Here is a 22,765-nt window from a genome sequence, read left to right as displayed (position 1 = left end):
TCCTATGTAGCTGAGTAGTTGTATTCACTTCATAAATAGTCTTAACCCAGAGAGGACTATTGTAGGCACCCGGTTTCTTGGGCAGATAGTAGTTATCATTCCAAGGTGGCTTGGAAAACTTTCCCCATCAGTTAAAATGAAAGAAAGGGGAAGAGCTTGTGGTTTTGGCCATTTTATATGCCCAAGAAAGACAGAGAAGTTTTAGATGCCTGGGGCTTTGTAGCATGCTGTGGATTTTGAAGCTAGCAGTTATCCTCCAAGAAGCAGATTTTGTAACAAACTTCCTTTCACAAGTTTGTTTAAAACTTTGAAATATAATTTTATATATAATTAAGAAGTGAAGAAATACCTTAGTACTATATATATATAAACACGCGCTTAAATAAGAGGAATCCAGGGGATGAGAGGATTCCTGTATGTTTGCTAACGCTAATTCTCTTTGTTCATGTCTTAAAGCATCTATTTCTGGAGTGTAAGAGCACCTGGGATTCATTTCATCTTTGCAGTGTTTCTCTTTGAATTTAAATGACTCTTGCGTAAGCTCAGCAAATACCTTAGAAACACTTCTCAGTGAAGGTGTTTGGAGTTTGTGAAGCTGAATTATATGCTTGTACAGCAATTCTAATCCTAGGGTAAAAGTTCACTGTACCATATCTGTAAAGCATAATTTTGGTGAAAATTGGCTGTCTGTCACTATATAGATTAATTCATTTTACAATTTGACTACATACACTTAGATTTGAACTTAGCCATTGACTAAGCAGATTTTCCTGAATAAACGTATTCTCAACATTGGTAGCTAAACAGTTTAAGTAATTTTCCAACTACAGAAAAATTAAATAATTATTGTTTAATATTCCATCTGTTATATATAGATGCTCCTTTCAAAGCATAAAACAAAGCTAAAGCTGTAACTGTTGTTTCAAAAATCATAATGTTAAAGTACCATCATACAAATGATGACATCCTAGTTAGATTAACACCACTGATGACAGCTAATGCATTTCTAAAACTTCTGTGGAACTATTACAAGCCATTATAGTGGAAATACTGATTTATGAAAGATTAATAAAGCCAGTAGAAAAATGGAATTCAGCATCTGTACTAGCTATTTACTCAAAAAAAATCTTCCAGAGTTAATTATGCCTTATGCTACATTATAATGAGTTTTTCATTAAAATGTGTACCATCATAGAAACTAAACAAGGATTATTCAAAGAATAATGCCAATGACTGTTATTTTTTGAAAGATTAATTTAGTTAATTGGTTATACATTTAAATCTGGAGCAAGGTTAATCGACCTGTATTTATCATTGTATTGAAGTCTGCACATTTTAAAGAGAAAATCACAGATACTGTCAGTATTACCCTTTTAAAGATGTTTCTTCTGTTCGGATGTATATTTAATAACACAGTATACACTTAGGCTTTGATACTGTTCCTATGTGATCTCTAAAAGAAATTCCATACACTTGATTGTTTCATGGTAAATCTTGAACTGTAGATAGAGCTTTATACCAGAAGATAGAGGATGGTTAAGAAGGGAGTTCCTGCTTCTTCGGTATAAAAGTTTGGGAATTCTGACCACAGTCTGGTATAGAGGAATCATTTGATACTGGATTATGATGAATAATGTTAAAAGTAATAGTGTTAAAAGTATGTTATGGGTAGCTCATGGGAGGGAAATCCACTGGCCATTATTAAATACACAGAAGCTGCTTTGGCCTTAGAAAGTCCTTGAGCCGCAAATGGTTGGAAACTAGGATAACACCTGTGAGAAGAGTATCATGCTTGCTGTCTTCTTGTACTTTACCTTAGGCACACACTTTTGATGATTTTGAAAATTTTATTTTTTTTAATTATATCCAACATGTCAAAATGCCACCCAAATGACAGCAAGATGGTTGAGACTATAGGGGCAATATGAAGGTCACATTCTTGCATTACAGTCAATGGCCACCAACTTAAAGTATTCAGATTACATCTTGACCTTTAGTTTTGTAGTCAAATGATCTGTTCAGCCAAGTTGCCAACTCAAGTAGTCCCGTTCATCTCAGATACATACCTTTTTTTAGTTTAAGGCTGCTTTTGTTTGAAGGAACATTCTTCTGTAGTCCTTCTCTTTTCCCCAGTGATCTGGTATAATACATTTGAGCAGCCCACACACAGATCTAGCATAATCATTGTGGAATGCAGTGGTGATCATACTCTAACCTGGACATTTCACACCCATGGAGTAAGATTTTTGACACTTCTTAACAAAATCATAGAAATGTGGGTTGGGACTAACTTCTGGAGGTCATGCAGTCAACTTTCGTTTTGAATCAGGACTAACATGAGTGCTAGATCAGGTGAGCCATGAATTTGTATACATTTACAAAGACAGAGATTTACGATCTTCTCTGGGTAACCTTTTCCAGCGCTGCACTGCCCTCCTAGTGAAAAACATTTTCTTAACATCCAACCTAAACCTCCCAAGCTACGGTTGGTGGCCATTGACCTTTTGTATTATCATCTGTTACCATTCCGATGAGAATTTGTCTCCACCATCTTTGTAACTTCCCTTCAAGTAGGGAAAGCTATTAGAGTACCTTTTAACTTCCTCTTTGCCAGACTAATCAAGTTCAGTTCCCTCAGTCTCTCTTCACAGGACATGAGCTCTAGACCCCTGCCCATCTTGGTTTCCCTCCAACATATCCTCTCCAGTTTCTCCACATTGGCAGTGGGTTTAAAAACTGGATGCAGTATTCCAGGTGCAGTCTTGCTGGCACCAAGTCTGGGTGTGTCGGGGGAATAACAGCAGCTCTTGATCTGCTGGCCATGTTTCCATGTTTGTCCTAATTTCACCTAGTATGCAGTTTGCCTTGTTTGTTTAAATGTTACTTTAATAAAACGAAAGAAAGCGTTCTGATCAAGCAGGAGCTGTACTGTCCTTTCTTTGTTATTACATTGCTTCTAACTTCTTGTATGTTTATTCAAATCTTTTTTATCGTGGATGTAATTGATCAATTTTTAAAGGGCTAAAAAGAACTTAAGTACTATGCTTTACTCATGAAGAGAATCTTTTGAGGAAAAATAATGCTTGGACTTCTCTTATTTAAATGTCATTCTGGTGGTTAGTGAAAATGTGTTCTATGGCTTCCTGATTAGTGATGGCCCAAAAATAAATTAAATATATATGGTGGCAGCCTAAAACTCTCTAATTATAAACATTATACTGAGATTTTTTTTTTTTCCACAACTGTCTCGCTGGCCTCCTCTTGTTAATACATTAGTTTGCAGCATTAGCATGGTTTTTAAGTAAATCTGAAAATTATCCTCACTTGCCACATGGTGGCTTGGGGTTTGCAGAGCAGATTTAGTACATGTGAAATAGATTCTGTTTGCAAGAAACTGCACTGGGAGCTGTACTGGAGGCTCCATGTGCACACTGACTGTCATATGTCACGCAGGTTGGCTTTTGGACAGCTTTGAACCAAGTGTGGTGGGGTTGTCTGCTTCAGGGGACAAGACTAAACCTGGTCCAGAGTAAACTTTTCAGACTGTGCATGATGTAGGTTTAGAGGCCGGATATAAAACCAGCTGGTTTATAGCTACTGCTACTGTCTCACCAATGACTTGACAATAGAGGTCAGCCTGGGTGTGCACTGTCTGGACCTGAGGTCTAGGCTACAATATTCACGGTGGTTGTCTGCTAGAATAAAACTGAGACTGTAATTCAAATACCAGCTATGGATATATGTAAAAAGCAATGGCTTAAGAATCTCAGAGGAAAATTTAAGAAAAACTACAAGGTCATCACTAAAACACTTGTTTGTTCAGGACTGGGTGGGTTATTTGCAATGCTAGATAAGTTAATAGCAGTTATGCAGAGGATTAAATTCCTCTGATTAGAATAACAAAGTTAGGAAGATCCATGCGTTAGGATGGACAGTCAGGCAGACAAACTATTTTGAAATGTAAAGTAATAAAGTAATATATGAAATGTAAAGTTAATACAGTTAAGTGGAATGGAGAACAACTCTGCTGTGTGTTAAACCATGATTACATCTGTAAATTGATGCTAAAGCTGTTTATGTTGAATTGTATTCCAAACATATAGCTAATGTTTTCTATTTCATCTTCTGCATTTTTTCCCCATTTTGGACATTAGATGACAGAACGCCCAATACATTTGCATTGTAATTGCATTTTATAATACTTATTGAGAGTAAATTTGAAAATACTGAGTTTTCATTCATTTACTCATTTGTGGAGGTAGCTGAGATGAGGCTGTGCTTTACAATGGTGCACAATCTCTGTCAGTTTGGCACTGTCAGATTTTTTTTTTTTTTGTGAAAATTGTTTTTGGGGAAATCTCCAAGCATAGAACTGCTGCTAGTAAAAGTGAGTGTTTTGGAAAATTTGGAAACATTGCATTACCATTTTTGTAATGTTTTTTCATGCTCCTGAAATTCTGGAATCTGAATGGGCTGGGGAAGAAATAAACTACCTAAAGCCAGGATTATGTATGATGATTCAATTTTTGCTCTTTTATATTCTCAGCTTGTCACTCAGAGTGGAATTTTATTTTTAAGTTAAAATCAACATCCATTGGGTAAGCAAGTAGAACTGAGGGATTAGTAATTTGCATCTCTGCATCTAATTGCATTAGATTTGCAACTCTGTCTTACCGATTTACTGAAATAGGTAATTTACACAGAAAATAGTGTCTTGACACAATATGAGAGGATAAAGTATAAACACATCTACTTGTAACCCCTCCAGGGCCATGGTGAAACTGTAGTGTTCGTGTTTGAGCAGAAAGGCTCCAGTTTCATTTATTCTGTGATTCTATTCATATTGCAGTCTTTATTCATCAGGCAGGTGTGTGAATGTGACCCATTTTAGTTATCAGCAGGATATAAATGTATTTTTTATATTCTCAAGTGTCCTATTTCAAGAATAGTATAATACCAGCTCAGAGTTAATATTTATACTTCAGAATTTCTCTCATGTTTGTTTCTCAAAGTTACAAATCAACCAAGATCAAGTTACAATGAACCAAGAGTAACCAACATTTACATACCTTTTAGTCTGCTAGGAGGACCTAGAAATATTAGGAATAAAGATTTGATTTTCAAAGGTCCTGAACAACTTCAGTGGGACACATCTCCCAGTGTAAGATAATGGCAGTGAATATCACTGAATATCAATTTATGTGCACCTGAATTTGTGTGTGTGTATATATATCATATAGGAAACATATTTTGTAGGAAAGTTACAGTTATGGGCAATACTGACAGTACCACTTCAATTTTTTACATGATTACATAGTGCATTTCCAGTTTTAAATTTTTCGGTGACAGTATGTGAATAAGGATTTACACTTGGATGCCAATGATAAAAATTCACTAACAATTACAGGTAAATTCTCTAGGCTTGTTATGTATTTAGGTACAAGCAGCAGTTGAGTTTGTGTGACATAGTTTCATTTTGGTAACAAGACAAGGAATGTCTGTGGCTGATTAATAATTTTTAAATTATATTTAGAAAGGGCGGTTTATTGCAACTGTTTTACATTGTGAATGGAAACATGACATACATTTTTCCTGTGAACTACAGTCCATCTATGGTAAGGTTGGCATGCTAATGAAAATAGAAACAAGTCAGTCACACAGTGTGTGTTTTTAAGCTGGCATTACTATGGCACATACCAACAGTACCATGGCACAGCCTAAATTTGCGACTAAAAACCAGTGATTATGCCATGCTGCATTGTCAAGCTATTCCTCATAAAGCAATCTCTGAGAATTTTGGTGGATCAGTAGTGGATATACCTTTCAACTTTTCATTGATGAAGTGGGTGAAGGTTTAAAGCAAGTCATCATGTTGTGAGGCAGGAAAAAGATGTTGGCATGGGAGCAGAGCTTAGAAGAATTTGCCCCTTCCCAGCTCCTGTGCTATCCACAAGGTCTTTCCCAGTCTAAGACACCACAGTACATACTGGTAAGTAGTTTGATCAGTTGTGTATGGTACGTCAGGTCCTGGAGTAGGAGAGATCCTTGTTACCGTGTCATGAGTTATATATGCTACAGAAGGAAGAGGTGAGGAGAAGGGGAATTAGGAGAATCTCACAGAAGATTCTTACCAGAGCTGCAGACTTTGTTGCTCATCTGATTTTTACTTACATGATACAAACACCTACCAACCCCGGTATGTGACTTAGTGTACTTGACACCGAACGTATGTAACGGGAGAGACGTCTGGTTCCCAAAAGCCTGGAATGATATGACCAGCAAAGAACAACTGGAAGGATGGCTTACAAATTACGTTTGTTGTAACATGCATTGCTGTTCCCCGAGTCATTGCATAAGTTCACTGAGTGTTTTGGTGACACTCTAAGAGAGGTGATAATACAGAAACATGCACTATGCTTAGAAAAGTGGTGGAAGGAAAACTGGCATCTTAAATAGAATTTTTGAATAAAGAGATCCCATAAAATGTCTTAGAGACACATACCTCCATCACCCCAGTCTTCCCCCCCCCCCTAGTTTTAATAACCTATGTGAGGTTATATGTGGGTCAGGGACTTACTGCATAAGTATAAGTGTATGTATAGAGCACAGATTCTCGTTACCAGGAGAAAGTATACACAGGTTATTCAATAACTGAATGTATTTCAGGTTTGCTGTCAGAAGGTAATATAGGTAGTGATTTGGACTTACGGAACTCACAGTTGGACATCAACTACTTCAGATTCTCCTCCCTACCATGCAATTCTCTTGTTTAAGTGAAACTCCATATATAATTTTGAGGGAATTAAATATAGGTTTTGTTTGTATTTTTAACATATTGGAGGAAAGGAGGTGTGTATTTTTTGGATGATGCTACTTTATTCCTTGTTAATAGTGGATGAAACCGTTCAATGTGTCAACACAACCGTCCACGAATGGTTGTGTTAACATCTGAAGGAGTATTATTCCGTTTATAGAAAGATCCCAAATAACTGAAGGTGCTCAAGAAGCACTTTTTGTTTAATTAACAGCATATTTAAAAGCATAGTAAGGCCGTGTAGTTTGACTATAGATTATGAAGGGCTAATAGAACACTTAACAACCATTATGTATTTAAGATACTCTCTTTAAATTCCCTAGTCAGATGGGACAATAGAAGCTAACATACACTATTATTGTACAACAGTGGCCTTTTAGTTAGGTGTTTCTGATCCATTTCTGTGACACACTTTGAAAACCCATCATAGAACAATATTTCAGACCAGAACAAAGATAATGCTATTTCTGTCTGGAAAGGCCGATATTAAATTACACTTTTAGAACAGCAACTCAAGAGCAGACATGGATTGTTTATGAGGATCTTTGATACACTAGCCAATCTCCTGATGTGTTCATGAGAGATGCAGCCTTATAGTTTTCTTCATGCATTGTATATGGAAGAGGAATTAAGTGTATAGGAATAATAGTTGTTGCAAAACGTACTAAGAAAAACAGTGATCAGAATGACCGAGAGAAAATTGAGCTATGTAACATCCAGCTGTATTGGGAGAAAGGGAAAATGAAATAACAATCACTGAATTTAATAAATAATGCAGCTTTTAGATTAGAGTAATAAAATAACAATTTATAATAACATAGACAAAATGGGACATAAATATTTTTAGCTTTTATTCACTGTTTCCTGTGGGTTTGTTTGGGGGTTTTTTGGTAAATAGTATTATAGAACGTATGAACTGGTACTTAGCTGCCAAAAGCAATAAGAGACTCTTATTGGTAACACAATAGAATAACTATGCATAAAGAAGAGCTGCTTTACCTGGGAAGCTAAGTGCACAATAGATTCGAATGAAGTAATCTTCACTGAATCTCCTTGTATGTAGTAACTTCCTTAGCTCCTATATTATAAACTCTCATTTTAGCTACCTGTGCACTAATACCCAATATAGACCAGCCCTGGAGATTGACTTGATTCATTTCTGCCACTGAAAATGTGGCACTTACGTGACTACCCTCTTGTTATGATGGAGGTAGTTATACTCTATGTAGAACTCAGTACCACTGTCCTCTTTGGAGCTGTCTGAAGAGCTTCATCTGAAGCTGTGGTTTTTAGGATTCCCAGCGTGAAAGTAGGAAATCAGTTTTTCCCCTTTGTCTCACTTAGTAACTTGCTGGGGTTTTGCCCTGGAATGTAAGAGTACTATGGTGCAACTTCTGTCCTCTTCCCTTTTGTAAATCCCCCAAAATCCTGGGGAATAAATAACAGCACGGTAAATTGGAAACTTTTTGTTTGTGAGCAAAGGTACTAAAGCCATCTATACTGGGGAGTGATGCATTGTAAACTCAAGTTCTCAGTAACGATATATCTATTTTATACAGTTCTAGTAGTGAAGGGTTCTAAACATTTCATCTACTTCCTGTGACATGGGAGAGCTGTTCCCATGATCAAGGCCTTGCAACACTGTTAATTTTATATCAGCAGCAAAATTTTAACTGATGGTATGAATTTTTTTCTGCTGAAAATGTTTCCACTTATACTTCCATAAAGGATGCCATAAGATATTCCAACTCGTTGTGCAAACTCCTTTAAACTTATTCCAGATCTTCACTTTTAAGCTGTCTGTAGTGCTGGCTATGCAGTGGTTCTAGTTAGACCTAAAAGCTATTTTTAACAGCAGTGATTTCAAATCCTTTATAACTTACTGGAATGTCCTCCTGTTGTTGATCCTGGGTACTTCTTACCTGCCTGAATATTTGAGAAATACAATGAACTTTGTCATATGTCATGTATGAGCCAATGAGTAGTCTGTGCATCATCACTAGTACATTGGTATTTCCATTTATGATCTGTAGATTAATTTATATAAATCATGTAAATAAACTATACACAATAACTTATTTTTGAAAGTATGAAAAAATTAGAAAAATACTTTTAGTCAAATATCGTAGAACCACTGGGAACAGAATTTTTGGTATTCTAAAAATATTGATGAATTCCCATCATCTTCCTCACAGCCCTGAATATTTTTAGAGTAATTATTTTCTCAAAATAACTATAGTGCTTCAACAAAGGACCTAATCAAACAGTACATTCTGAATCATAGAATCATAGAATAGTTTGGTTGGAAGGGACCTCTAAAGGTCATCTAGTCCAACCCCCCTGCCGTGGGCAGGGACATCTTCAACTACATCAGGTTGCTCAGAGCCCCGTCCCACCTGACCTGGAATGTTTCCAGGGATGGGGCATCCACCAGCTCTCTGGGCAACCTGGGCCAGTGTTTCACCACCCTCAGCAGAAAAAATTTCTTCCTTATATCTAGTCTAAATCTACCCCTCTTTAGTTTCAAGCCATTCCCCCTTGTCCTGTCACAACAGGCCCTGCTGAAAAGTTTGCCGCCATCTTTCTTATAAGCCCCCTTTAAGTACTGATAGGCTGCAATAAGGTCTCCCTGAAGCCTGCTCTTCTCCAGGCTGAACAACCCCAACTCTCTCAGCCTTTCTTCATAGGGAGAGGTGCTCCATCCCCCTGATCATTTTTGTGGCCCTCTTCTGGACCCACTCCAACAGGTCCGTGTCTTTCTTATGCTGAGGGCTCCAGAGCTAGACGCAGTGCTCCAGGTGGGGTCTCACCAGAGCAGAGTGGAGGGGCAGAATCCCCTCCCTTGACCTGCTGGCCATGCTGCTTTGGATGCAGCCCAGGATACGGTTGGCATTCTGGGCTGCGAGCGCACATTGCTGGCTCATGTCCAGCTTTTCATCCACCAGTGCCCCCAAGTCCTTCTCGGCAAGGCTGCTCTCCATCCCTTCATCCCCCAGCCTGTAGTGATACTGGGGGTTGCCCCGACCCAGGTGCAGGACCTTGCACTTGGCCTTGTTGAACCTCATGAGGTTCACACAGGCCCACTTCTCCAGCTTGTCCAGGTCCCTCTGGGTGGCATCCCATCCCTCTGGCGTGTCGACCACACCACTCAGCTTGGTGTCATCTGCAAACTTGCTGAGGGTGCACTCGATCCCACTGTCTATGTCACTGATGAAGATATTAAACAGTACCGGTCCCGATACAGACCCCTGTGGGATGTCACTCGTCACCAGTCTCCATCTGGACATTGAGCCGTTGACCACTACCCTCTGGATGTGACCATCTAACCAATTCCTCACCCACCGGACAGTCCACCTGTCAAATCCGTACCTCTCCAGGTTAGAGAGAAGGATGTTGTGGGGGACCGTGTCAAAGGCCTTACAGAGGTCCAGAGAGACGACATCTGTAGCCCTTCCCATGTCCACTGATGTAGTCACCCCATCATAGAAGGCCACTAGGTTGGTCAGGCAGGACTTGCCCTTGGGTGAAGCCATGCTGGCTGTCTTGAATCACCTCCCTGTCCTCCATGTGCCTCAGCATAGCTTCCAGGAGGGTCTGTTCCATGATTTTCGCAGGCACAGAGGTGAGACTGGCTGGCCTGGAGTTCCCCGGGTCTTCCTTTTTTCCCTTTTTAAAAATGGGGGTTATGTTTCCCCTTTTCCAGTCAGTGGGAACTTCACTGGACTGCCAGGACTTCTCAAATTTGATGGGTAGTGGCTTAGCAACTTCATCCGCCAGTTCCTTCAGGACCCGTGGATGGATCTCATCGGGTCCCATGGACTTGTGCACCTTCAGGTGCCTTAGATGGTCTCAAACCTGATGTTCTCCCACAGTGGGTGGCTCTTCATTCTCCCAGTCCCTGCCTTTGCCTTCTGTGGCTTGGGCGGTGAGGCTCAAGCACTTGCCGGTGAAGACCGAGGCAAAAAAGTCATTGAGTACCTCAGCCTTCTCCATGTCCCGGGTAACCAGGTCTCCCGTTTTGTTCCAGAGAGGGCCCACATTCTCCCTAGTCTTCCTTTTATCCCCGATGTACCTACAGAATCTTTTCTTGTTGCCCTTGATGTCCCTGGCCAGATTTACTTCTGTCAGGGTTAATCATGGACTGTAGAAGAAAACATTGGAGGAAGAGAAATATGAGTGGGAATATTTTTTGATCTTGAAAAGTATGTTTTCGTCTGTGCTGCCAGCCTGTACGCCAAGGAGGAGCGGTGAACCTCCTTGGAAGTCTGGGGGGATCTCTGCAATCCTACAGCAGTGCTCAGCTGACACCACCATGCCCTGCCACAACACAGTTACCTGTTGCGTGCAGCACAACCCACGGGCTTGCTCAGCCACCGCAGACTACTCTCCTCCTGTTACACCTAGCACCATGGCTGCCTCGGTTTCCCTTCTGCCACTGGTCTGTCTAAAGCTCTCCTGTGTGCCTGTGGTGCATACACTCTTCAGATATATATGCTAATATTTTTCTGGTCCTTTTCACGGCGTGAGTCAGGAGGGGCTTTCTGCTGATGGTCTCCAAAATCCTGTATCAGTGGTCACGTCTGCTGTGACCAAACAAGTAGATGCTTATATTATAGAAAAGCAAAAAACCATGCAGATTAGCCTTAATGAGAAAATATCAGCCTTACATATGTTGGTACAGAAGGCACTGCAGAATTAAAGATGAACTCTTGCATGACTGTAATTTTTTGAAGTTCATCAGCTCCATGATATTATTAAATTACAGTTTCAAGAGAGATTTAAGAACTTTATATTAAAATCCTCTTTCTTAAAAAAAAAAAACAAAACAAAACCTAACCCTTTATTCTGTCATGCTAGAATTTAGTATTCTAGAGGAAAAATATTTTTTTTTTTCCATTGGGGAATTTATAGATTGTTTCAATGTTCTGAAGTTTATCCAGAAGATCTTATTGTAAATAATTGTCTTTCCCCAGTTGTATTAATTACAATTTAAATATTGTTAATACCAAAATTAGATGCAGCAGAAATATTTTTTTCTCACAAAAGTAGATTAAAAAGTTCCGTATTTTTCTAACAAAATCTAATAATAGTGTTTTAGGTATTAGTATTAATGTTATGTACAAATTCGAAGGCAGATTGTCAAAATATAATTAGAAAGCTCTATGCAACAAATTAAATACACTCTAGTAGCATGGATGAAAAAAGCATCTGTTTTGAAGTACTTTCATTAGAAACTAGAAGACTTGAGTAGGGAAAATTAGATTTGTATGAGATGAAATAAAAAAAAATGTAAGAATGTTAGCTGCAAAGAATAGGAAAATACCTATGGACCATGGAACAAGCAAAGTATCGTCTAGAATTTATGTCGAATAATATAAATAAACTATAATCTTTAATTTCTGAAAACCTTTATATATTTACTAAATATACCTCAAGTAATTATAGTTACATTATTCTTAAAACCTAATGAAAATGACTGATTTTAATAATTCCTTTCCGCATTTCACTCAGCTGGATGAAAGCCTCTATGCCTTCAGCTCACTTTCACTTTCAGGCTTCTGTAGTAGCACGACTTTTGAAGCATCTATGGTGTTAAATACATCCATATTCCAATGTACACATTCCTAGTGTCAAGTGTGTTGATAGGTCGCGTTTATCTACTAGCCTGAAAATGATGCTTGCCATTAGGATCTCAATAGGTATATGTTCATTTAACAGCTTCCAGCTGTGGATTTTTTTGGAAGGCTGGGAGAGATATATATCGATATAGTCAACTATATGCTGTCTTAAAGTAAGGAAAAAAATTTTTTTGAGCTTGTTTTATCTTTCAGATTAGTAGTGGATGGCTGGAAAAAAGCAAGCATCTCCAAATTCTGTTAGTTAAGGGTATGCTATTGTCTGGGAAGGCTAGAAGCGTAATATTCCATGAGATTTCCAGTGCTCAGAGTCTTAGCTAAACTGCATAAATTACGAGAATTATTTTCTTTCAGTATTTCTTGTATTTCTACTTCAACTAACAGCTGCAAGCAATAATCAAAGAACCGGTTAATGACAGAAATTTTTTTAAAACATTTTTTTGAAAGAACTCTGGTCTGGTAGCTGAGTGTAAGTTGAGAATTGCTCTTGTAGTACTATATGGAAAACATGCCTACCGTTTGTAGTTAAACTTACCCTTCCAAACATACTTGACTCAACTCTGTTGAGTTACATTGCTTGTAAGTCAATGCACAACTTCTAAAGTCTCACAAATCTTCATGTAAATTTAATATTTTTGAAATTGCGGGATTCACAAATCCTGACAGCTTGAAGTATGTCAGTGTATGTATATATATAATTCTGTGTGTGTATATATACAGATGTATACACATATCTGCAAAACAGATGTGTCACATACTGCTCTTCCTGGTGAACTGTATTCCAGAAGTGCAGAAGTTTTTTTCCTAGTGTGAAAGTATAGTTGTTTCTACCTGTAATCAGTGTTCAATCTGTGTTCTGCTAAGACTGCTAATATACAATTTTAAGAAAGATGTTGAAACACTAAGGCATTTTATTTAAGTTAATTAAAAAAAACCCTAGGAAATAAGCCTAAACGTCTCTCATTTGTTCAAAATGAACATGCATTGCAAAAGTGTTATTTGAAATTGATTTGCTTATTACTTTTACTTTTTTTTTCTTTTTTAAAAAAATTGTTTTGTTTCCTTTATTTGGTTTTGTTCTTAATCCTGAATCCAGCTTATATACTGGAAAGTAGCTTATGTTTATGTATTTCTCATTTGAGCAAAAAATACTGAAATCTTCACATGTATTAGTAATATTTCAATGTCACTTGCACCAGTGTTAATTTAAGCGATATAACTGAGATCATACTTGGCCTAACGTCTGTGTATGGGAGCTTTGCGGTCTGATTTATCTGCTGTGTTTGCTTGAGTAGCCTCTCATTTCAGCCAGAGTTAGGGAGACGAGAAGTTAGTAGCTGGTTGGTGTGGGCGGGTTGGTCGCTCCCGTTAGCAGCAGAGCTAACTAGGCAGCTTCTGTTTGAGAGAGACAGGGCAGAGAGGGAGAGAGAGCAGCTGGGTGAGGGACTGGTGTGCGCTGCACATGCTCAGGGCGCGCACCAGCTTCCCCGTGTGGTAAAAGGGTCTTTGTATTTTGGGGGATGTCTGTGTTTTGCTTTTTCAAATGTAAAATTGTACATGCTTATTGGGGCTCTTTCTGCTTTGAAGTCAAAGGACAAAAAGTGCCCCTGCTTCACTGCACTGCTCCGGTTATGACTTTATTTCTGTTTTGAGATAAAAATTGAGGTTTAGTTCGAGTGTTCCAAAACCAGATACCACTCTCTCTCTCTTTCTTGTAGGCAGGGTGCTGCTGTGCCAGGCAAACCAGGAGGGATCTCCCGTGTACAGTGCCCCCAGTTCACTAGTATACACATCCACAAGTAAGCTAGTGTTATGGCTCTTTTTTTTTGTTTTGTTTTGTGACAAAAGCACATTAATGTGAATTAAGCCCCCTACAACTGTAAACTTTCCCAATAGCTCTTGTAAATGTGGTATTTATAAACGTGTGTAAGTAATGTCAACAGATAATTCAGTGTTTTTAGTTGCATCTTCATTCTCAAAGTATATTTTATTTAAAAAAAAAAAAAAAAAGACGGCCTATATTGCACTGTTCTACAGAAACGGTCAAAAGTTCTACAGTACCTCTGAAATTTTTTGGAATCCAGTACTGTTGCGCACTCTTGCATTTTGTGTAGAAGGCGAAGTTGTGTTTCTTTTTCCTTCCTGGGCACAACTTTGATGTAATAAACAAAAAGTCTCATATCATACCATCATTTGATTGTGTCAGGAAGAAACTAGATATGAAGTCTTCTTTTACAAAAGGAAAAAGACTGTGTGCAAATGGGTATTTGGAATTATAAAAAGCTGCCCTAATAAAAAGAGCGAAGACAAACTGAAATGATAGATGCTGCCATCAGCTGTTTTTCTGTACAAAATTTGGGAATAGCAATGTCTCCTGTAAAATTCTGCAGCAGAAGTGGAACCGATTCTTCTGAGAGTGTTTTAGACCATATTGGTGGTACCACTGATGCCCATTCTGAAATCTAGTGAGATGAAGAAGCCTCTAGCCGAATGAAATAGTAATAATTGCTGCTTGCTGAATTAGCGTGAACAGCAGCATTTGCTATGTGTTCTTAGCAGTCCTCTGTAAAGAAAATATTTTACGTTGTCTGATTTAACAACGTTATTGGATATGCTCTTTATGAAGATTCTATTCAATCCAGAATGCAATTCTGCTCTTTTAAAGCTTATCTAGACCGCTAAAATAACTAATTTCTTTTATTAATTAAAACCAGGAATGAGGACAAGAGAGTTCCATAGTGACCATCTCTACAGTCATGTAACTCGCTTATGTCAAAGACTATGAATATCATCCCTAGAGCTGCTGCTTTTACAGTATAAATATGGGCTCTACTTTCAAATCGGGGGTCTACAAATACATAGTGAACTAACAAAATGTATGAAGTGTTTTAAATTGGAACTGAAATTATCAATTAAATCTGCATTTGCTTCCAGATGCTCCAAGAATATTTTGTGCTGTCACCTTTCCCAAGCAGTGTTTTTGGGGTTTTTTAAATCCTTGTAGTAACATAGAGATGAAATACTTCCTGTCTAAATCATTGTTCCCTATAGTACGTTTTTAGTGCACTATTCTTTTTTGACTGAAATACCAATCTTTGACTAAAATGCTCTTCCTAGAAAATTATCCAAACATTTAATTCATCTCACTGTTAGGGAGCTGCTTTTTTTTCTTTTTTTTTGTGGGGGGGAGGGGGGGCAGTGTTTGTTTCTTATCTTCTGGAAATTACTGTAAATAAAGCCTTTCATAAGTTTACCCTGTTGCTCCTATTGTCTCACTGAGTTCTATCCTAGGAAATTTATTTCTGGGGTTGCTGTTTACATTGTACAGTATTTCTACTATTATTAAATCCCTAGATAGTTACTGTATAGCTAGCTAAGCTCTATACTTCACTGTTTCCATTGTGTCTCATGAGTCAATGCCTTTGAAAAATCTTATTTTGCAGTGGTGCTCCTTGAATAATGATATCCTAACAAACACCTGTTTGTTTTCAATTATGCCAGATACATAAGTAAACAGACTTTGCCTATCTGCCTCCCACTGGGCAATGTGTAATATACAGTTTCATAACAGAGATTGCTAGTAGCCCTTGCAGTAGAAATTATTAAGCTTTTGTTGAATCTGTGTGTCTGCAAGTCATGATTTTTCTTTTAATATGTATAGTAATTCATATTGCCAAAATGTAGCTTCCCCCACAGGGTCACAACTCCTAATAATACAAAATTACTACAATTACTAATGATTGTAATTAGGTTTTTTTATTTCTCCTTATTACAAAACTTTCAATAAAGATGTAAAATAGTTCCATTTCTATAGGAAATTCTACTAAGAAGTTAATAGAAATGAAGCTTGAGTTTTGTCTCATTTTCTTTATTATTTTACAGATCTTCTATACTCCATTTTTTATGCACATTTGTAATATAGAAATTATAACTGATAAGTCAACATTAACATCTAGGAGACTAATACTTTTACTGTTATCATTCCATGCAGAGAACAATATTGCAGCCTTCATCTTTGAATAATTTGTTAATCATTTATTCTGTTACTGCCAGTATTGTAACCGCGTAATATTTTAGAACAGCTTACAATGTAAGAATTAAGAGGTTTTAAATTTGTAATTGTTTTAACAGAAGGGAAAGAGTCAGCTGAGATTTTTAAAGCCATCTTAGAGGTTTGGACTTCATTAAATGCTAATGGCATTTAGGAATTTTCAGATGTTTGGAAGAGGATAGTCCCCATTTTTAGAAATGTTGTTGTCTTTGACTTGACTGTTTGTATTTTGCTCCTGAGTTATATTCTATAAGGAATGAAGGACTGAAACGTGGTTGTAAAATATATTTTTCTTAATTTGGCTAGCTTTATTTCTCACTTAACTTTTTGACTTTTAATTGTGTTGGTCACTAGCAGTCTCTGATAACTCTGAACACTTTCACCCCATTTTTTTGGCTAGCCAGAAAGAAGAGTGCATTTCTTGGAGCTACTCTTTCCCTTCTGATGTTTTATTTCCCCAGGATATATTTTATGTATCACATTGTACATTTCCCAGTACAGTGATTAGTTACACCTCTGAATATGTCAGGAGCTGGAAACATGGCTCTGCTTCCTTCCATCACTTCTGGCCCTTCGCATAATACAGAAAGAAATGAGCTGTTTCTTCTGCAAGCAGTGGAACAAATCAGTAGCAATAGTCTCTCATGCCTCATCTGTTCTCTTATGCTGAAGGAGAAGATGGGACCTGGATCAGTTTTTCATTTGCACATCTATTCTGGGAATAGATAATTTGTTATGTAGAAAGCTTAGTTTCAGCATGCAAATGTGTTCACATCCCGTGGTGGGACAGATTTTGCGTTACTGACACAACTGAAGTAAGGAAGCTCACGGTCTCATCTCGGCTGCTGTAGGTTCCCATAGCATTGGCATCTCGAGGACAGAGCTAGTACCAACTGATTCCAGTTAAATCCATCATCATTATCCTAATGCAGAATGTAGACAATTATTGGAAGGAGATATATCCAGAAAGTAAAGATTACAGTACACCAAGTCCCAGCGAGTAAGCAAGCATTCACTGGAAGCTTCCTGGAGGCCCATGATATCTCACTGAAACTTAGTGAATCAAACAGTTTGGCTGCACGTAACGGACAGTCTCTTTTTGCCCCCACTTCTTTAGACTAGTTGCTTCCACAGGAAATTTTTAAATCCTGAAGAAATTTGTATCTACTTTTAAATAAGAAATGTACCAAGAAAAATATTGGAACTTTTCCAAATTGAAGCCACTCGAGAATCATGGGAATACTAAGACCCTGCTGGACAAAAGGAAGATTCGAAGGAAGAAAAAAGTTCTGTCACTGAATATCTGTATCACTGTTCTACAAAGGACAGTAATATAGCTGGGTATGTATGGTTAAAAAAGGCAAAAATACCAATCTGAATTTATGCAAGGACTTTTAAAAACTGTTTAGTGCCTATTTTCCCCATTTCTCTATAATGTGTAAGTGCCTGAAAATGTGAATGAAATCGAAGTTAATGAGAGCCAAAACATGGGAAAGAAGGAAGACATGAAGTTGTAGAATCATAGCATAATTCAGGTTGGAAGGGCCAGGTTGCCCAGGGCACCTTTAAGGACGGAGACTGCACAACCTTTCTGAGTCATCTGTTCCAATGCTTGAATGTCCTAACAGTGGAAACCTCTCTTCTTTCAAGTCATGTTTTTTGTCTCGTCTTCCCACTGTTGTGTTGTGTCTCTGTGAAGAGCCTGGCTCCGTTTTCTTGATAACTTCCCCTGCCCTTTCATGGCAGAGGATGGAAAAGGAGATGCACCTGCCAGTAGAAAACTTTTGTGCTCTGGAGTAGCTAATCAATGTTCTCAGGCTCACTAAGCACTAGCTGGTGTAGCGAGGAAGCCAGCCTAAAGCTGTGCATCACATTTTTCAAAAATCTACTGTTGTACATACCCAGGTCCCGTGGAAGAGGGAGAGAGAATGGGAGAGAGATTACAAATTTTAATACAAGTTCAAAGGCAGCTAAGTATATTTCACTCTCTAAATCAGAACTTTGATCTTTGTAACTTTTAGGCTTTATTTAGCTCCAAGTAAAAATAAAGATACTTGAGTTATCAGGTATGTAACTACTAGTAGATTTTTCTGAGCGTGTATTAAAGGGACAGTTCACTGGACTGAATAGCTAACATATATGGTAAAATAGTAAATTGCTACATGCCGTTGTTCAGAATGATGCACAGATGAGTGCCTATATTTCCCAAATGTTTTGCATGCCCATAAGAGAATTTTGCCTTAACTTCAATGGGTACATTTTAAACTGACGTTAATTTTGGCTTACATTTTCTAAATGTTAGTGGTTTCATTTTCAGTAAGCATGCTTATCAGCTCCAAAATATACATGCTCTTTTTCCATAAATTTTCATTTTTTATTAAAAACAAATAAATCTTTCATACTGTAATAAAGTGATAGAATTAAAAGAAGAAAAAGTATGTAAATGGAGAAATCAGATATTTATTTTATTGTGTCATACTCAAGGGCAAATGAAGTTGATGGCCCATTTTTTAATTGATATATTGATTACAATTTTGTAAGAAGCGGTGGTGGAATTCAGCAAAAATGATTGAGGTGGTACAAATGCTTATAAATCTGTCCCACATTGTTCGTGTTCTTTAATTTTAATTGTCTGATAAAACTTCCATCAGTTTCTGTAATTAACCTAATGGTCTAAATGAATTTCCAGATCACTGGTTATTCATTTCAATATAGAAAATGCCATTACATTGAGTTTAATTAATACAAAGTAAGTTCACAGTCCATTGTATCATTAGAATAGAATTTTACTGTTTTAACTGTTTCAATTATGAATATTTTTTCCTCTCATTTTGTTTGTCCTGTTTACGGACTTGAGTGTTCATTCTCTATTCATACTAAAATAGTATAAACCCTTTATAATTAAAATATTTAAAACTCAGTGCTCTTTAAGTTCCCATCCTCAAAATATCAGTGTATATATTTTTTGTATTTGTCATTTCAACTATTTTTAAACAGAATTCAGGCAGTGCCAAATTCATAATCCCATGATATGCCCTAGAACATCTTATTTGTCTTGATATTCCTTTCACAGAAGTACATATGACAGATAAGCACTCACCAGAGAATACTTTTGCTTTGCGTCAGACAGATATTAAAACAATAAACTATGTTGCCCTGGGATTTTAGCTTATGAGCAACCAGAAAACAACAAGGCAAAGATGAGATGTTTCTGAAAGGTGGGAAGGCAGTTCTTTCAGAAAATTCCCTGGAAACCTTTGGTCCTGTAATATTTGTGACAATAAATATTTTTAATGCTTAAGTTCTTTTAAAGCAAATCAGGAAAAGACATCCCGTTACTTCAGAGCAGGCATTAGAAATGTTCCTAAATTATCCTAATAGTCCTACTGACCAAAGTTATGCATTATATGCCAGGAGAGAAGGAAAATCTACAGCAGAAGCTTTAAGTATTAATTACAGGATATGGGAATTTTGCTTTTTATGTATGTTCTCTGTTAAAAACTTATCAACGCTTATGTATGACAGACACATGTACTATTTTAAAAAGGATTTTTTTTTTCCTGTGGGTGTTTTGTTTTGACTCATAGGTGGAGGATAGTTCAGGACTTTGTTGATATGCATGGAATAAATGATGAAAATCATACATACTAAGTATAAATACCACATCCAAAGGTAGGATTTAGTCCATTTGAGGACTCATTGTGCTACAGAAATGAAAATTAAATAAAGCCTGCCTATTCAATATGTCTGTTGAATAGCCTCGCTTAGAAGTAGGTTACTTGGCTTAGGAATATTAGTAAACTACCTAAAAAATGCTGTATGAAACTATTTTCATGTTTCTTGTTTCAGTGAAGACATTCAGGTTTTATTTTTCTGTGGCATTACTAATGGATTGGAGTAAGACCTTTGGCATTTATATTATATTCTGGGATATTTCCAGTACCAAGATTACATGGGGAAAATACAAATTTTCAAAAGGTGATTTAAAGTGCGCTTCTGAGCAGAATCATTAGTGGAAACATTCAGTTTAAAAACCTTGATTCACTTGAGTTTGTCAGGTTTAATCTGTTGCACACGTGTAGTTACCTGAAAATATATATATAAAAATACATATAAAGTGTAGGTGCTCCTGGCGTTTGGTATATCCTTTTCTGGGTTTTGTGTGTAAGACATGATTGACCGTATTCAATCCAAATGGACATATACTTTATTGTAATGACATCAATGATTAATTTGTTCTGATTTTATTGTTGTAGTTTTTATTAATTTATTTGTTGTGATTTTACTGTTATTGGTAAGGGAGAGACTGTTAGTAAGCTTGCCATTTTGAATTGGTATATGGGTCAGGAACAGTTTAAAGAATGAGTATTCATATGGTATAAATAATTTACCTGTGTTACAGTATTTGCAAATTAAATGTAAAAGGTTTCTGCAAACTAAGTTTTTAATTGGTCTGTTTTCTCTTAAACTAAAATGGAATGGCGGGTCACTTCATCACAATGGAAATATATATTAGTAGATTGTATTTACCTGTTTGTGTTTTTTGTCTGCTTTTCATTGCTTCATAGAAAAAAGGTAGAGTACCCCTGCAAAGGAGTTCTGTGATTAAGCCAATTTAGCCATTGTAGAACTGAGATTCATGAACGAAACAGTACAAAAATCCTGCCCAAAGGGAAATGTCCATACATTTGAGTAGACCAATCACACATACCATTTCCAGGCTACAAAAACCTCATTACTGAACATTTAGGAGTCAAACTATCTTTTAATATGCTTCCTGAATTAATTAATTGCCTTTATTTATAAAGAGAATCACCTGGTAGTAACCCAGGAATAATGTGAAAAGTGCCCTTCCTTCTCTGTATGTTAAAATACAGCAGGTTTACATGAACGTTTAAAGAAAGAAGATATCAATAATAAGTAGGAAGGGAAGTTTACTAGTTGCTTTCCATGATTCCACTTCCCCCATGTATAGAAGTGTAAAAGGTTGAAAAATCATGTATCACTTCCAGAGAAAAATACTGATGTCATCTCTTGTTGAAATGTCTTTAAAAGGTTTTCAAACACTGTTTTGGCCCATTGGATTGGACCATGCTTTGAACAAAGTTGCACAAATCTGAATGCAGGATAACTCCACTGACTTCTAAGTCAGATAGTTATAAAGATAATACAAAATTAACAAAATTTAGTAAAATTATATTCATATGTATTATGTTATATTCTTGATTTAAGTATCAGCCTTTTTAAATTGTAAAGTGAACCTCTTTTGGATTTTTTTGGTAGCACTGCCTGAAATTCTTACAGCGTTTTTTGTGTGCTGTGTCATTATATATTGTCCTTCTGTAACTATTTTAAGGATAACTGTCCTTCTGTCTATCAGTATTTTAAATGGTGACTAAGGAATCATCAGTAAGATGTATTGTAGTTGTCCAGAATCTGTAAATATGGGTTTCATTTCACTCCTGCAAATCTGTTTTTAAGTGCCTTGCTGTTTATACCCATTCTTCTGTTAATCTGTTTAGTGATGGTGCAGTGTGTCTGAACTAGCACGCTTAAGAGTTTTATGAAGATAGACGTATCCTGAACTGTGTGCCGCTGACTTTTTTTTAACTTATACACCATTCTACACCTGGGTAGTGGGAGGTGACTGGAAAGGTGTGCGTAACATTTTTAACAGTAAGTTGTAGAGAGTATCTTTGTCCTTTAGTTCAAATAACAAAAATCATGTTTGACCAAAGACAGTTGGGCATCTCATGTGTCTTAACTTAGTGCTTTCCTGTTAATGGAGATACGGCACTTGGCCAGTGGCAGTACTCGTGACTAACCAATGAGTTAGGACAATAGGATTGTTTGGACTTACTCCTCTCAGTATGCAGCTAAATAGTGAGAGTTACATTTAGTATTTTTTTGCATCATGATCTATGATGTTATTGTACATAAGATCCTTTGTGTAGAGTCCTAGATGCAGGCTTCTGATGTTTCCTTAGCTTTGCATTCTAGATGATGTGTTACTCATTTTTAGTAGGTAGGCACACACAGTTGACCATACATCTGAAGTCATTCTCTGTCAGATGTGAAGTTGTTAATTTTGTGGTTTTCAGCTTATTTGGTTTCAGATTTGGTTTCAAATAAAGACTTACTTTAGTGTCACTCTTTCTTGCATTGTGTGACAGTTGTTATTAAATCATGGCTCTTAAAACCATGTTGTATACAGCAAAATTCTTCAACCTGAATTTCATAAATAGTAAGTACTTTTGAGGAATT

General features: G+C 37.0%; 1 protein-coding gene across 26 annotated transcripts in view; it reads left to right on the top strand.

Moving 5' to 3' along the window:
* Nucleotides 1-22,765, top strand: part of RBFOX1 (RNA binding fox-1 homolog 1) — a 1,372,937-nt gene that overhangs the window by 1,289,081 nt on the left and 61,091 nt on the right. For 22 of the 26 annotated variants that reach the window (XM_076351295.1, XM_076351294.1, XM_076351293.1 and 19 more), the window contains one exon: nt 14,169-14,249. The exons of the other annotated variants lie outside the window; for them this stretch is intronic. In XM_076351295.1, coding sequence (XP_076207410.1) covers nt 14,169-14,249 — 81 coding nt within the window. The remainder of the gene's footprint in view (nt 1-14,168; nt 14,250-22,765) is intronic. 26 annotated transcript variants of the gene reach the window in all.

Source organism: Aptenodytes patagonicus, chromosome 13 (assembly GCF_965638725.1).
Source record: "Aptenodytes patagonicus chromosome 13, bAptPat1.pri.cur, whole genome shotgun sequence".
In the NCBI taxonomy this organism is placed as follows: Eukaryota; Metazoa; Chordata; class Aves; order Sphenisciformes; family Spheniscidae; genus Aptenodytes; species Aptenodytes patagonicus.
Note: the sequence above shows the minus strand (reverse complement) of the source record. Positions and strands in the feature narration are given on the sequence as shown.